Here is a 17047-nt window from a genome sequence, read left to right as displayed (position 1 = left end):
AGTGCAGGGACATCAGTAAGTTGATAAGTCATTGTGTGAGCAACTTTTCACCCAGGGTTAAATGTTTTGTCTTGAAAATGGCCCACCACTGATTATAATTTCCACAACATGAAAGTAGAAGGCTGGTCTTCCTGAGAGAGGAAAGGGTTGGCAGTGCCAAAGGTAGGCAACACCTGGAGTCCTCACTGTCTCACCCAGGACTTGTGATTCTGACATTCTCCTCAGGAGTGAAATGAGCGTAATGGATAAATGACTAGAGTCAGGCTGTGTCCCCAGGGGGCACTATGGAGTTCCTGCAGGAAGTAAGTCCTGGATGTAGCTAGTAAGTCCTGGATGTAGCTAGATCTAGCCTGCTTTCACACACACACACACACACACAGGCTGAGTGCACATCAGTGCACCTCCTGACGCAGAGCAGAGAGTTGTTGCTATTTGCTTTGAATTTCTTAGGCCTGTGAGGAATCTGAATAGGGTTCATCCCTGGTGTGTGTGTGTGTGTGTGTGTGTGTGTGTGTGTGTGTGTGTGTGTGTGTGTGTGCTGACCACAATCAGTGGGCCTGAGAGTTTGAGGTTTCCAGGAGGCCATTACAACCTAATCTCAAGGTACCCCATATGAGAAAATAAGCTGCAGCACAGGAGAGAAAACTGAGGCACAAAGATGGAGGGCACAGGACCACAGGGACTCTGTAAGGCTCCCCATTCCAGGTAAGGCTCCAATGTCTCAAATGAAACAAATAAAACAAAATGCTTGGCGGCAATGCTAGCTGAGAATTGTGCCTCACTCTCCCCTCCCCCTAATTCTATTTCCTAGCTAGGACTGGACACATATTTTTTGCCAGTCCTTGGACTTGAACTCAGGGCCTGAGCACTGTCCTTGGGCTTCCTCAAGGTTAGCACTGTACCACTTGAGCCACAGCACCACTTCCAGCTTTTTCTATGTATGTGGTACAGAGGTGCATGCTAGGCAAGCACTCTACTACTAGGCTAAACTCCTGGCCCAGGACTGGGCACATTTGGGGAGTTTCCTGTGGTGGGCACCAGAGCTGGAAAGGCCATGGCAACAAAAAAGGAGAAACAGGTGGAGAGATTTGTCTGAGGTTGTCCATTCAGAGAAACGAAGGCTGGGGCAAGTTAAATGACTTACCTAGTTAGGGTCACAGTACCAGGCTGGTGTTCTTTTCTGTAGGTGGGAAGTCAACAGGTAGTTGACATACCCTGGTTACACTCTTCAGTCCCAGTTCTCCCCAGGGTGCCACTGTCCAAGCCCTGCTCACTCAGATATGCAAGGCTATATAATACTGGACTGGATGCGAAGAAGCCTTTTGCCCATGTCTGACTTATATGACCTTGAGTGACTCATATCTCCTCTGAGTTTCACTTTCTTCATCTTGGAGGTGGGGTGCGATAGTCTGGGGTGGAGCTCCTTGGCTGGAGAAGTCAAGTCTAAGACACCGGGATCCCAAGCCAGGATAGCAGGAGTGGAGCCCGGGAAGGGCAGGTCCTAGAACCGGGCTCAAAGGAGGAGCGCATTGGCTAATTGGAAATAGGGGCGGGACTTGTGTGAAGGGCGTGGCTCAGTTCGAGAGGCAGGGGCTTAAAGCCTCCCGGACGTGGGCGTGGCCCAGGGTTCCTCGAGGCAGGATAACTGATACTGTCGGGGGCGTGGTCTTGTGAGGGGCGGGGTTTAGCGTTCTGGCCACGGAGCTACTGACGCTGTGTCGGGAAGGGGCGGAGATAGGACGGGGCTCTGGGCTCCTCGCAGCTCCCAAGTCTGGACGGAGGGAGGGTGTGGCTAGTTGAGGGGCGGTATTTAGGGTGGTAGCAGCGTCGTGGTCGCAGACGGGAGGGACTTAGCGGGGAGAGGCTGGCCTTAGAGCCCATCCTGCGGGGCGGCGGTCACCGGAGCCGGTGGGCCGGCCGGCGGACAGCCGAGGACGGCGGGGGTGGCGCCGTGTCTGCCGCCATGACAGGTGGGCACAGGGCCATACTGGCGTTGACCTTGGCTGTCAGCTGTGGGCGGCGGCGCGGGTGCAGCCGCGGGAGGTGGTGGGGGGCTCCTGGGCTCTGCGCGGCGGGGCCGGGGGGTGCCGGGGACATCGGGGGCTGGGAGGCACGGAAAGTAGGGCGGCCAGGTGCAGCCTCGAAGAGGCAAACTAGCAGGTAAGCTCGGAGGCAGGGGCGGGACCGAGGTCCGGGCTCTGCAGCGGCTTCTGTGGATCGGAGAGGCAGAGAGGCGTCGGGTCCCGGGGTGGGGCTGGTTGGGGCTGAGAGGAAATGGTCCTCGCCTGGCGGCACCGAGTTACAACTCTCAACCTCACCACTACTCCGACGAAGAAGTGGGATCCAAGTTGCATTCCTGGGCATTGTGTGGTACCCGTGGGGCTGTTCTAATATTTCCCGATGCTTGGGGTGGGGAGGCTCATGGGGGGCGGGGGGTCGAGCCGCATTCCTTTACCCCAGACAGGACTAGGGAAATCAGAGCCAGCAGCTGGACTCCCCCATCCCAAGGCTGTTTTGCTGTACCCTTGGGGTGGACCCAGCCCAGCCTGCTCACAGTTCTGATCTGGGTTCCGCCCACTTTCTTTCTGATCCCAGGCAAGCTGGGCTGCTTGGTAGACTTTACTCTGTAAGAGGAGCTCGTGATGGACATGAGCCAGTGAGGGACTTCATGGCCAAGTGTTGGAGGCGTATGGGGGCTGCCAAGTACCTCAGCTCTCTTCACTTTTCTGCCTCATGTAGTGGAAAGTGGCCCAGAGTGGAGCCACAAGTCCCTAATCCTCTCTTGCCATAGCTTACAGGACTGTGCACCAAAATAGGGTTTGTTGGGCTGGAACCTGATGACTTTTAAAACACCAGACTAGAAGAGACTTTTATTGCCACCTGCTCTCCTCTAACTCTTCTTGTTCCTGATTGCTAGTTCTAAGCACCCACTATGCCTGGGGTACCTCTAGCTGTATGGGATTATCTGTGTATGAATAGGGAAACAAAAGCTAAGGTTGAGTAGGTACTCCAGGCTATTCTGCTGGACAGTGGTAAAAGAAAACCCAAACCCTGACCCCAGCACTCATATTTGTGCCCTGCATATCCAGACTCCCAATTTCCCAGCAACTTGAGAGCAAGTTCATCAAGGTTTATGAGATACACAGCTTAGAGCCATTTTGCCTCCAAGGGGCCCTGCCACAGACTAAGTGTTGGTGGAGACTGAGGCAGCCCACTCCCGGGGAGTAGGTGATCCCACAAGGTTTCTTGCTTGAAGAGACTGCATCTGGAAGGACATAGCCATCCAGCAGGCTCAAGGTTTTGGCTACAAAAATAGCATAACTTTCTCTCTGGTGTCTACTGGGCCTCTAGATAGTTCTCACAGCCCTTCCTTTTGGGTTAAGAGATGGAGACCTAGAGAGGAGAAGCCTGTGAAGGTCAGCAGGACAGCCCTCTGAGGCCACAGGCAAGCAGTCCTGGGCTTACTGTCCTCCTGTACTGCCTGGGGGCCCGCCTTTCCCTAGTCTTTGCTGCCAGCAAGCATATGTGTGAGCCTGTGACTGCCAAACACCGATGGTGCCTGCACAAGGCAGGTGCTTAATAAAGTAGCTGCCTGATGATGGAGTGATCTTAGCCATAGTTGCTGGTATAAGCGGGTGTTCTGAGAAAGAGATTTAGAGGGATCTTGATGGTCAAGTGTCAGAACCCAGCAGGATAAGGGTGGGTGAGGGAACCTCAAAGAGGCTTCACTGTCTCTGACTATGGTGTAGTTAGGGGTTGCAAAGCAGGAAGGGGCTGAATAAGGATAGATGGGGCTGTGGATGTTCCAGGGGCTCAAATAACAGGCTGAGAGCTCTAAGCTGAGAAGGAAGTTCAGGCTAGAGTGGGTGGGGTCTATGATCCTGGTGCCAGTCAGACAGGAAGTGGGTATGTAGAATTTGAGAATCTTTCTTTGTTCTGTAAAGACAGTCCTGGCTGTGTTTACCAGGACCTGGCACTCTGACAGGGGGCTTCCCAGTGGCTGCCTGTATGGGGTTTGCATGCACAGCTCACAAAAACCACAGGAAATGTAGATCCAGTACCCTGGAGCTGCACAGGCAGCCTCAGCCCCTGGGCTAAGCTGCCTATGCCAGGTGACTCAGGACTCTGGTGACTCATGCCTGGTGGGCAGCAGAGGCCCTGCTGGACTCAAAGAGTGGGAGGAGGCTGCTACAGGGCACTGTCCACCAACAAGTCTTGCCTGAGACATTGGACTGATGCCCACTTATTGCAGAACTCTTTAGTGTATGCCTACTGTGTGCTCATCCGTGTGCATATAGATACAGTACACAATGGAAAGGCAGCCTTGGGCCTGCTCCTGTCTGGCAGAGGACAGACTCATGTAGCCTATAACATGGCTGATCCTCGTATTAACAAGAGAGATAGGATATCTGGGTAGGAAGAGGTAGCCCCAATATGCCAGACCTCAGATCTGCCTAGCTGACTGCAGTCATAAATAGGTACTTTGTCTTTTTGCTATGCCTCTTTTTTTTTTGGTCTGAAATTGAGGGTGGTGGTAATGCTTATCTTGCACAGCTGGCGGAAGGGTTGAAGCTGTGAGTAGGTGTAGAGTCTGCAGAATGCCTGGCTTGTAGGCTTTCTCCATGAACTTAGCTAGGATTCATTTTAGCGCTCCAGTGAGAAAGACTGCAGATGCTATAGCCAGGCTGCCGGATATACCTGGCCATGTGGCCTTGGCAGGTCCCCAGGGCAGCTGATAGGCTGTGAGGGCTCAGCCTGCATTCTGAGTTCCTACCTGACTTCTCTGTGACCAGAGCTGGTAGCTGATGGCCCAAAGGGTGGGCCTGGAAAACCAGGACAACTCCCTCCCATTTGTCCTCTGGAAGGCAGGAATCTTGGGTAGAACGTTGTGGTAGGCAGCTTGTGAATGCAGACTCAGGAGGACAGACCTGACTTACTGGTGCAGAGGGATCATCTGCTCCCACCTGGCCACTCAGGGCCCGATAGAGCATGGCTTGCTTCAATGGTATGAGAATTCAAAAAGCAGAAGAAAGACCAGCCAGGAGGAATTAGCAATTGAACTGAGACGTGAGAAAGACAGCACTTGAGTCTGTGCGTCATGGATGAAACAAGAGAAAAGGGCTGACTTTTTCCAACATGTCGACTATTTTGTAAATATAGAATTATATCTACTTACAAGCAATGCACTCATTTTTAATGACTGATTTGAAAAGTTTTGACAAATGCTTTTTAGCCTGTGTGGCTATGAGCCCAAGCAGAATCAAAACAGAACCTTTCTGTCACTCCAAAAGGTCCTTAGCATCCCACTTTGCCATCCATCTACTAACTCTACTTTGTAAGTAGACTTAGAAGATATAAGACAACAGAAAGCAAGCTTTTCCTCAAAGTCTTAATGAACAACAACCACATCAGTCCCCAGTTAGGAAAGAGAATTAAGCACAGTAGTGGTTTCCTGTTGAAGCTCTCAAGTGTTTCCATCTGTGTGCATGCACAAACATACAAAACCCCCAAACAAGACTTTCATTGTACTTCAAGAACTAGAAAACAGCCAAAGTTTTAAGTAGCATTAAAAAAAAACCCGGATAGATTTGAAGATATGCATTTTATACTTTGGACATATGCAAATAAAATGGATCTAATAATAATAACTGAGGCTGGCTATGATAATTCCATTTATTTTTAGTTTTGATGGTTGGCTATTTGGCTTCTTCTAGAATTGGAAAACTATTTTAAGCTATAAAGAATTTTCTAGCCGGGGCCCTGGTGGCTCATGTTTGTCATCCTAGCTACTTAGGAGGCTGAGATCTGAGAATCATGGTTTGAAACTAGCCTGGGCTGAAATCAAGTCCATGAGACCTTACCTCCAATTAACCTGTCAAAAATCCACAAGTAGAGCTATGGCTCCAGTGGTAGAACACCAACCTTGAGCAAAAAAGCTACGTAAGAGCACTGGTCCTGAATTCATGCCCTAGTAATGACACAAAATAATAATAATTAGTTTGTTGCAGCTTTCTAGTCAGTTTTCTGCAAAAATAGGGAAGTAGCAATTTGGTTAGTGATATAAATTTATTTGCATTCTGCTTGCAATTTTTGGAATGGAACAGTCAGCCACATTCTCAAACATAGGTTTTATTCTGGGCTCTTTTACTTTGTCACATTGATCTATATGTTTGTCTTTATGCCAGTGCCAAATTATTTTGATTATTGTACTTTGGTAAGTTTTAAAGTCAGAAACTCGGAGTCTACCACATTTATTCTTTTTAAAGATTATTTGGGATATTCAGGCACTTTGAAATTCTATGTGAATTTCAGGAAAGATTTTTCTTTTTTGCAAAACAATAACGTTGGGGTTTTGATAGAGAGAATTGTCTGTGGATTGCTTTGAGTAGTGGTCTCATTGTCACAGCATTATCCTCTAATCCATGAACATGTCATATCTTTCCTTTTTGTTAGACCTTTAATTTTTTCCCAATAGTATATCCATTTTTGTTTCCTTGATTAAAATTGTTTTTATTTTGTTCACTTTAATGCAATTATAAATGGAATTGTTTTCTTTATTTTTGAATTGTTCATTGTTAGTATATATGAATGAAACTGTTTTTTTTGTGTTGACTTCATGTCTTTTAGTCTTGCTGCATATATTGATTAGACAGTTTTTTTTGTTATATTTGTTTTGTTTTCTGTTGGTAGGGCTTGAACACTGGGTCTGGGCACTGTCCTTGAGCTCTTTCTAGCACTCTACCACTTGAGCCACAGTGCCACTTCTGGTTTTCTGGTGGCTAATTAGAGATAAAAGTCTCATGGATTTCGTGCCCAAGCTGGCTTTGAACTGTGATTCTCAGATCTCAGCCTCCTGAGTAGTTAGATTATAGGCATGAGCCACTGGTGCCTGGCTGCTTTAACAGTTTTTGTTGTTATTGTTGTTTTGTGGGTCATGGGGCTTGAACTAGGCCTGGGCATTGTCTCTGAGCTTTTTAGCTCAAGGCTACCACCCAACCCTTGAGCTAATCCCCACTTCCCATTTTCTAGATTGGAGATAAGAGTCTCAGGTCCTTTTGTGCCCGGCTGGCTTTGAACCTTGATTCTCAGATCTCAGCCCCCTGAGTAGCTAGGATTATAGGCGTGAACCACCATGCCCTGCTTAAATGATTGTTTTTTTGGCCAGTCCTGGGGCTTGAACTTGGGGCTTGAGCACTGTCTTTGGGCTTTTCTAAGGCTAGTGCTTTGCCTCTTGAGCCACAGTACCACTTCCGACTTTTTCTATTATGTGGTACTGAGGAATCAAACCTGGGTCTTTGTGCATGCTAGGCAAGCATTCTACCACTACGCCAAACTCCTAGCCCCTTTAACAGTTGTTTGGTTTTTGTTTTTGTTTTTTTAGAAGACTCTTAAGATTTTTGTTGTTGGTGGTGATTGTGGTCATGGGCCTGAACTCAGGGTCTAGGCATTATCCCTGAGCTTTTTCACTCAAGTCTAGTGTTCTACCACTTTGAACCATAATACCACTACCATGTTTCTGGTGGTTAACTGGAGATAAGAATCTCATAGACTTGGGGCCAGGAGCTTAGCATAGTGGTAGAATGCTCTCCTAGCATGCATGAAGCCCTGGGTTTGATTCCTTGGTACCACATACTCAGAAAAAACCAGAAGTGGAGCTGTGGCTTAAGTGGTAGAGTGCTAGCCTTGAGCAAAAAGCATCCAAGGACAGTGCCCAGACTGAGTTTCAGCCCCATGACTGAAAAAAAAACAAAAAAGAGTTTCATAGACTTTCCTGCCCCAGCTGACTTTGAACCACGATCCTCAAATCCCAGCCTCTTGAGTAGCTGGGATTACAGGCATGAGCCACTGGTGCCCAGCTAACATTTTTTTATATATAAAATCAGATCATCTGTAAACAAAGATAAATTTATTTCTTCATTTCCAATGTGGATGCCTTTCTTTTTCTTGTCTAGTTGTTCTGCCTAGAACTTGTAAAACTATACTAACAGAAGTGGGAGGAGAAGGCATCCTTGTCTTGTTTCTGACCCTATAGGAAAAGCTTGAATTATTGAGTGTGATTACTGTGACTATATATATATATACATGTATAATATATATTATACACAATATGTGTATATATGGCTTGAATTATGTTGAGGAAACTTCCAAGAGAATTCTTGACACTGGATAACTTACGATAAACACACGTTTACTGGCTTATAGTTTTGATGGCTAAGTAGTTCTAGAAGTAAAAGACCTTCTTGCTATGTCATACCATGGTAGAAGGTAAAAGAGTAAGAAAGAATACGAAGGTGAACTTCTGATAACCAGTATTAATCCATTTACAAGCGTACAACTTCGTGACCTAAACGTCACCTATTAGGCTCTGCTTTCTACCATTTGTATTGGGCATGGAGTCTCCAACACATGCACATTTGAACCCTAGCATCTTCTATTTCTAATTAATTGAATACTAGTATCAAGAAAGAGTAGTGAGTTTTGTAAGATCCTTTTTCTGTATCAATTGAAATTATGTATTTTTTCCATTCTGTTAGTATTTTCTGTTGCATCAATTTTTATATTTTAAACCATCATCCTATCCAAAAATAAATGTGGATATAATTCTTTTAATATGCTTTCTGAATTTGGCTTATTAATATTTTGTTGAGTATTTTTACATCAATATTCATAAAGCGTGTTCTGTGTGATTTATTTTCTCATTGTATGTTTGTCTGATTGTGTATCATGGTAATTCTGATGTCATGTAATAGTTATGAAGTGCTCTTTCCTCCTCAGTGTCTTGGAAGAGTTAGGTAGGGTTTGTGTTGACTCATTTTAAAATGTTTGGTAGAATTCACCAGAGAAACCATCTGGTCTTAGCTTTGTCCTCTTGGGATGGTTTTGATTACCAAATTAAAACTTCTAAATAGTTGGAAGCCTTGTCAAATGTCTTATTTATTGATGATTTAGTTCTGAAGGAGTTATGTTTGCCCTTGCGTCCGTGAGGCACAGTGGACAAGTGGTCACAGGTCTATATAGTTTCCAGGAGGATCCTGTGACCCTGTACTTGTCTATATCCTCTCTACCCCTCAGCATTAAAGATCTGTCTTTTGTGTAGCATGTATACACATGCTTGTGTGTGTGTGTGTGTGTGTGTGTGTGTGTGTGTGTGTGTGTGTGTGTGTTGGGGTCAACCCTAAGGCCTTTTGCTTGCCTAGCATGTGATCTACAATGTTAATGCATTAATGGTGATTTCTGAGAGAAACTAAAGAGCAATGCCATTTTTGTGAGGACATACTGATTTGCTGGTTAGGAGATTTTAAGGCCCTCATGGCATTTGTTGTCTCATAGTGTTCATGGCACATACTACCCTGACCACCATGTTCTTGCATCTTCATGGCTGAAGGTCTGGTCTACGGTTTCCCTAGGTCCTACCTATTTTCAGACGGCATTGTGGGTGCCCCAGAATGGCATAATCACGTTCTATATTTTATTTATTTTAATTCATTAATCAAGTAATTACTTTTTGGCCAGTTGTGGGGCTTGAACTCAGGGCCTATTCACTGTCCCCTGAACTTCTTTTGCTAGCACTTTGCACTCTACCACTTGAGCCACAGTGCCATTTCTAGCTTTTTGTTGTTGTTGTTTATGTGTTATTGAGGAATCGAATCCAGGGCTCATACATGCACTCTACCACTAAGCCACATTTCCAATCCAGGCATATTCACCCTTCTGAGTTTATTTTTCGTGGTAAGCTCTTGGGCATAGAAAAGGAGCCAGAGAATGTGTCCTTTTCTGGGTTTCTGCCAAGCCTGCCCACTTCCATCTTTTGGCAAGGTGAGTTGGTAGGTTGGTGGCTTTCCCTGTATGTGATGCTCCCTAGGTGAGCTGAAACATCCACAATCTGGAGATATACATACACTGGAGGGAGCTCATCTCCCGTCCAGCAACATGTGGAGCCTTCTGAGGGCAACACCAAGGGAGCCATGCACTGGCTTATGCCCTGCCCGCTCCCCACGTGTTTCAGATCAGACCTACTGTGACCGCCTGGTGCAGGACACACCTTTCCTGACAGGCCAGGGGCGCCTGAGTGAGCAGCAGGTGGACAGGATCATCCTCCAGCTGAACCGCTACTACCCACAGATCCTCACCAACAAGGAGGCCGAAAAGGTGCTGAGGAGGTGAGGGTGGGGGTGCCCAAGTCACCTCTCCATTTCCCTTTCTTCCTGAGCTAGGGGAAGCTGTTGGAGTTGACTCTGGGTCATCTACTCAAGGGATGGCCAACTAGGATAGCCTCAGATGACATACCTGGGCCTTTGTGCCAAGGCTACCAGACCTCAAAACTGCCTGACTGACCCCAAGTAACCTCAGAACATCAGCTCTCTTCATGTCCTCTTGCCTGCCATGACCTCATCCCACAACACATGATAACAAACAGTAGCACATAGCATCATTAGACCAGAAGCAGGAAGCAGAGGGTGGGTCTAAAGTCTGGGCCTGGCATCACCTTGATGCCATACAGAAGTCCAAATAGTTTGCAAAGACTTGCTGCTTTTTCTCTCATCATTTCTTCCTTGAATGTGTGAGCTGGAGAGCCCAGCCCCTTGGAGGTGGAGGCTGAAGAGCAGGCTCCAGGCTGGAGCCTCTGGACTCAATCCCAGGACAGCAAAGCTCAGGGAGGCTGGTCATGTTGAGAGCCATGGCTTTCCTGTGCTTGCAAGCTGTGGGGCAGACTTGCCCACCTGGTAAATAGTACCAACCATTTACGCTGGTCCCTCCCTGGCCTGTTATTACCCTTGCACAGACGAGGCTGCTGAGGCCTAAGAGGCCATCATGTGCTCGGGGCCACGCTTCTCAGGCTTGGCCTTTCAATGATGTAACGTTCCATGTGACCGCTGCTGTGGATGGCATGTGAGATGCAGGTCCTAGGAGCTGTCCCAGGAGGTCTAATCCTGACTACTTCCCAGGCCTGGGGGACCTGAGGGTACAGGGGTTTCAGGGGGACAGGTGAGAATTGAGCATGCCAAGCCCCAGCTCCTTCCTGGAGTTACCTCCTCTTTAGCAGTGGTATCTGACAGTGGCGTAGGGCGAGGCTGTCTGCTGGTACCGGAGTCCTACTAGACTTTTGAGGTTCAGCTCTACCAAATCTACCTGCTGTTCTGTTGAGTGTCCTCCCTGCCAGGTTTCTTTCTGTTTTGGAACTGAAGTTTTCTCCATTTGTAGAGGGGTCACAATGCCATTTGCAGGGCAGTCTGAGGTTTGAGACCCCCTCCTCTAGAACCAGGAAGGTTGGTCAGAGCAGAACAAAACTGCTATCAGCTCAGATGCTGGCTACATTTGAGAGTCACACAGTGATTTAAAAACCTAACAGCTTAAGTCATCTCATTACTATAACTAGAAGTCTAATGCATGTTCCATTTCAAAAACTTTCAGATGCTTAAACAAGAAAAAGGAAAGGCTGTGTGCCCACATGCCTTTTCTCACAGGCACCCCAAGCCTTATTGATTTATTGATCAACTTCATTGCCCTATAGTAATAAGATACAGCCAGCAGGGGGCAGCACAAGGCCATAGCTTCCTGGTCCCTGGGGTCAGTGCAGAGTGCCCTGTCAGCCATGTGCTGGCTCATCAAATGAATCAGAAGAAACAATCCTTTGTCAGCTAATATTTCAAAGGCTGGAGTCAGGGCAGTCATCACTTATGTCATCTCTTCAATTAACCCTACCATGTGGGTTTATTATTCATTTTTTGGTTTTGTTTTGTTTTGTTTTTGCCAGTCCTGGGGCTTGAACTCAGGACCTGAGCACTGTCCTTGTGCTTTCTCAAGGCTAGAGCTGTACCACTTGAGTCATAGTACCACTTCTGGCTTTTTTTATGTATGTGGTACCAAGGAATTACACCTGGGTCTTCATGTATACTAAGCAAGCACTCTACCACTAGGCCAAACTCGTGGCCCCTATTATTAACTTTCTTACAAATAAAGAAGACAAGTATTAGAGGTTTGCAGTGACTTACTGAGGACACATAGGAAATCACACCGAGTCTTACCACTTAAGAGTGACATTCCCTGCCCTACGCTTACTTTGTGTTCTTCTTAGCCTCTGTTTGCCACCTTCTACCTTATGGTAAGTGAGGATTGTCAGTAATGCCCATAATTGTGGCAGTGTTGGGCTCAATGCAGGTGTGGCAAGGGGCAATGGGGGTTCCCATACCTGGAGAGGGCACAGGCTGGGAGCCTGAGCCCAGTGTCCCACCCGGCCACCACTGCCCCCTCCAGCATGCTCTTCCCTTTGCCCTCAGTTCCGGAACCCCAAGGCCTCCTTGCGTGTGCGGCTCTGTGACCTCCTGAGCCACCTGCAGCAGAGTGGCGAGCGCCACTGCCAGGAGTTCTACCGAGCCCTGTACATCCACGCCCAGCCTCTGCACAGCTGCCTGCCCAGCCGCCACACCCTCCGTAAGTCCCACCTCCCCATTACCACTGCTCTGTGCTGGTCCAGGAAGACATTCTGCTGGCTGGCTATGTCTCGGACATCCTGGGTGCCCATTTGAGGCTGCAGCAGCACAGCCCTGGGCATTGCTGTCTCCCCAGTCCTCCCCAGAGACTACCTTGGGCCTCCTTGGAAGAATCTTTTCTTTCTCCCTCTCCTTCTCCCTCCCTCCCTCCCTCTCTCTCCCTCTTTCTCTCTTTCTCTCTCCCCCCCCACAGCCCTCTCCCTCTCTCCATCTCTCTGACTTCCTCCTTCTCCCTACTCTCTTCTTGTGCTGCTTCTTTCTTGTTTTCTTTTTTGTTGGTCCCGGGGCTTGAACTCAGCCAGAGCGCTGTCCCTAAGGGCTTTTGCTCAACATGAATGCTCTGTCACTTTGAGCTACAACTCCACTTCCTGTTTTTGAGTAGTTAATTAGAGGTAAGGGTCTCACAGTCACTTTTCTGCTCCAGCTGACTTTGAACCACAATCCTCAGATCTCAGCCTCCTGAGTAGTTAGAATTCTAGGCATGAGCTGGCTGGCTCAGCGCCTGGCTCCTGTCTGTGCTGGTTTTGCACACTGCATCCTGCATCCCATACATCTGGTCTTCTTCCTTCGACACCCTCATGTGGCTGAGGATAACTTCAATCCATGAAGTTAGCCTTGTCCTCACAGCGTACAGTGCTTGGAGGTCATTCCAGCCTGTGGACATACACTGTCCACAGTAAGCATTGGGATTGCGTCCACCTTTCAAGGAAGCCATTCGAAATATATGGCATTTCTGTGAGGTGTCCTCAGGTGCAAAGGGCTGGTCAGAAGCTTGCCAGCTACCTCTAAGCTCGTGGGAGCAGGCAGGGTGTGGCAGGATTGGGGTGGCAGCTCCCTTTGGGGGCTCTAGGAGTGAGGGATACTGTCCTCAGCCAGAAGGATGAGGTGGCCCAGCTGGAGCCCCTCTGCCAAGAGTCTGATCCCAATGACACACCCCCAGGCCTCTCAGGACACAATATAGTTGCTTGAGGATAGGGTGGATGGGCCCTTTCACCCCAGCTGACTGTTCCAGGGGTCTTCCAGAAGACAGCCAGAGCATGAGATAAAGCATCTTCCGTGGCTTCTAGGTACCCCTGTGGTCTGTCTGGCAGATGGGCTGCCTACAGAGGTCTTGCAGGGGGATCTGGGGCTAAAGCTTCCTATCCTGTCCTGCCGCCCGTGCTTGGCCTGGCAGCATAGGAGTCGGCCTTCAGATTCCATGCTGCATACTCATGCTGCACTAGGTATCAGGTGGTCAACAGGAAAGCATGGCCTCTCCACACTCGTGGCCCTTGATGTGGGATTCCCTGAGGGTGTAATGCACATGCCAGGGCCACGTGGGACCGTGTGAGTGCCCAGCAGCACTGGGGAGGTAGATGCAATCTTGGGTACCCTATGGGGGTGCTCTCCGGTCCAGCCCTTGACTAACCACACTCTGTGATTTTGTTTCCAGAGAACTCAGAGTACACAGAGCTCGACTGGGGCAGCGAGAGCCACGAGCTGATTGGCAGGGGTAACGCTCGGCTGCCTCCCTCTCTTCCCCCCCCCCACCCCTACCTCTAGGCTCTGCCTCTGTCCCAGGGGCTTCTCCATTCCAAGGCTGGGCTCCATTCTTACCTTCATGTTGATGGATAGCCCCTGAGGTTCTCATTAGCCTGGCAAATGACTAACGTTTCTTTTTCCCTAGGACCCATGAGCTTCCTGGCAGGCCTCGGCCTAGCCGCAGGCTTGGCTCTCCTCCTCTACTGCTGCCCTCCAGGTAGGTTCAGGAGGCTTCAGGAGATCCTAGGTCAAATAGGCACTAGGCTAGTCACTGGCCAGAGCTACAGGAGAGGACCCCAAACCCTGTGCACACTGGGGTCCCTTGGCCTCTCTGCTGCCTCAGTTTCTTCACCTATACAGTGGGAGGGATCAGGCCCCATCCTGTAGGACTCCTGGGAGTCCCCAATCCTGGGTGGGACTCAGAAGACAACACACAGGGAGGAGGGGACACCTGGGGTCTGGGGTTTAGAGAGTTGTCATACCGGTGACATTGAGTGACATGGGGTCTTTGAGCCTTCGTCTTGCCACCTCTAGAGTCCCATAACTAATAGTCTGGAGAACACCAAGTCAAGTCCAGCTCCCTCTCCCCTCCTATGCTGCCTGAGTGTGTCACCACCAGGGAAGGCCTCAGGGGATGGGGCCAGGCGCATGCCCACACAGTCCCATACACTCAAGGCCTGTGGGCCACTCAGGCAAGAGTCTAGCCTCCAGATCCGCCCCAGTTCAGGTCTTTTAACCCAAATGTCACAATCACATGGGAATGAGAGAGTGAAAGCCCCAATGCCCAGCCCCCAAAGAACTCAGCAAGATCAGGACAACTCACCATCCTGGCTGGCTCTTAGATCCTAGCCTTCCCTTTGTCTTCCAGACCCCAAGGTGTTGCCAGGGACCCGGCGAATCCTCGGCTTCTCACCAGTCATCATCGACAGACATGTCAGCCGCTACCTGCTGGCCTTCTTAGCAGATGACCTCGGGGGATTCTGATGGACCCAGACCCTGAGCCTCACACGCTGCTCAACCAAAGAATCGCCCGGCTGTCCACCGCAAGGCCAGCACTTCTTTTTCTAAATGCTTATTTTTCACTATTTATAATTTCTATAAGAAGCTTATCAACCTTCACCCTGCAAGGTGCCTAATGTATTAAATGTTTATATCATCTCAGCCTCTCATTCTCTTGTCTCAGGAGGGTCTCTACAGGATTCTGACTGGTAGCTGAATACTTTTGTCAGTATTGGTAGGGCTTGAATTTGGCCTTGTGGTCTTACTTTTATGCTCATGGCTGGTATTCTACTACAATTAGAGATAAGAGTCTCTTGGTTTTATCTGCCTTAGCTTTCTTTGAGCAGTGACTTTTAAATCTCAGCCTTCTGAATAGCTTGGATTTACATGAGCAGACCCTCCTGGCTCCAAGTCCAGCCTTTGGGTCAAGCCTTCCTCTCCTTTTTGTCTTGCTACTGTGCCCTCTCCCTCAGACATCTGCCCCTAGGTCTCTATCTCTGAGACCTCCATTCCCTGCTCTCTCACATGTCCCCATATAGTCCTTCCTTTGTTACATCTCAACCTCCCTGGCCATCTGGTGCCCCTGGTGGCTCAGTCCTCTGGTCTCACTGTTCAGCCTTCAGGCCCTGTTGGGAAGGATAGATAGGGGTTGCCAGCCTGGCAGCTCTGAGTCCTGGCCTGATAGCCTCCCTGTCTGCTGACTCCATTCACCCAGACCTTGCCACGATGGTTAGGAAACCTGGTCTGGAGAGGGAACCACTGGCCTGGGTTACTCAGCTAGGAAAGGGAATAAAGAGACATTCAGCCATGTTGGAGCTCACTCTACTTTGTCCTTGTTGCCTCCTTAGGATTATCCAAGGAACTCCCATGTCTCTATCTTTTCTGGACCCCAAGTCTGGGACCCTATCTGTGTGGGGCAGAGCCCTACTCCCTCCACTGACCAGCCTCAGCCTCAGTCTTTGTTCTAGAAATATCCCTTGAGAATGGACACTTTTGGCTCCCACTGTCAGAGCTTCTGGGATCCTCTTGCCTCAGGCAGCACCTTCTACAGATTCCTCAAGGCTGGAGCCAGCAAACACCCTCTTCTGCACTGTCACCTAGTTCTCAGGGACTGAGTCACTACCCTCACCTTAGAGATAAGAAAGCTGAGGTCAGAGCCAAGACCACGGAACAGTGAAGGAGCTAGTAGAAGGGAATTTGTTTGCCTCTCCCCACACCACCCCTGCTTCCCAGCATGCATACCAAGGCTCTCACACAAATGCATCATGTGTAACACAGTTTGCACATATACTATATATGTACATGTCCATGCACAGGCACACAGACATGTGCAAGGCACCAGCTGCACATGCCGCTTCCACCGTCTTGGCCTTGGGGCCTGATAGGTTTGTCTCTTGATTACCTCCCTTCCTGCCATCCCCACCAGCCTGTTTTGGGGAAACAACAGCATTTGTCAACCTGAAGAATCATCATGAGTTTGCGTTTTCCACGGGGTTTTCCAGAAGCACATGCCTGGGCTATAGAAGGAGCCCTGACTTGGGGAGCACCACATAGGGGTGCTGCATGTATGGTGAGGTTGTCCAGGGCCAGGCTCCCCAGATGGAGCTTCACTCAGGTCTTGGGGTTCTGGTGCCCATCCAGTGACAGTGTGGGGCTCCTGCTCACCCTGTAGCCAACACCCCCTGTCATTATAGCTGCTCCATCAGAGAGCCATGCCCCTGGGTTCTCCCACCCACCATGACACCATATGCCCAGGGAGAAAAGGTGGCTCTGAGAACAATCCCCAGTTTCCATCTCACTCCCCCACTTCTGGCAGGGGGGAATTCCCTCCACCACCAGCTTCCTGGTCCCTGATCCTCAGTCTGCCCACCTGTAGCTTGGGACCCATACTCTGGGCATTCATCCTGAGTGTGGTTTAGCAGAACAAGGCTCTGGTAAAGTACTGTGCCCACAGACAACACTCATGAACTTTCCACTTTACAGGAAGGTAGCATTAACACGTGAGTATAAGCGACACACACACTTAGTGAAGGTGA

At 49.0% G+C, this 17047-nt stretch overlaps 1 protein-coding gene across 2 annotated transcripts; it reads left to right on the top strand.

The window, feature by feature from the left end:
- The first annotated feature begins 1698 nt into the window (after positions 1-1698).
- On the top strand, positions 1699-15173 carry Card19 (caspase recruitment domain family member 19). 2 transcript variants are annotated; one of them, XM_090329914.1, is made up of 6 exons: positions 1699-1970; positions 10007-10149; positions 12279-12432; positions 13924-13983; positions 14158-14229; positions 14881-15173. In XM_090329914.1, the coding sequence occupies exons 1-6, from the start codon at positions 1964-1966 to the stop codon at positions 14994-14996; spliced, it is 552 nt and encodes a 183-aa protein (XP_090186040.1). In that variant the 5' UTR covers positions 1699-1963; the 3' UTR covers positions 14997-15173. The 2 variants fall into 2 exon arrangements, with proteins under 2 accessions (XP_090186040.1, XP_090186041.1); XM_090329915.1 differs by lacking the exon at positions 13924-13983.
- Positions 15174-17047: the final 1874 nt, after the last annotated feature.

This window comes from Megascapheus bottae, chromosome 3 (assembly GCF_031878675.1).
Source record: "Megascapheus bottae isolate mThoBot1 chromosome 3, mThoBot2.hap1, whole genome shotgun sequence".
Taxonomy (NCBI): Eukaryota; Metazoa; Chordata; class Mammalia; order Rodentia; family Geomyidae; genus Megascapheus; species Megascapheus bottae.
Note: the sequence above shows the minus strand (reverse complement) of the source record. Positions and strands in the feature narration are given on the sequence as shown.

Coding starts and splice junctions, on each gene's coding strand:
- Card19 (XM_090329914.1), top strand. Junction 10,150..12,278: donor CCAACAAGGAGGCCGAAAAG/GTGCTGAGGAGG, acceptor CTTTGCCCTCAG/TTCCGGAACCCCAAGGCCTC. Junction 13,984..14,157: donor CCACGAGCTGATTGGCAGGG/GTAACGCTCGGC, acceptor CTTTTTCCCTAG/GACCCATGAGCTTCCTGGCA.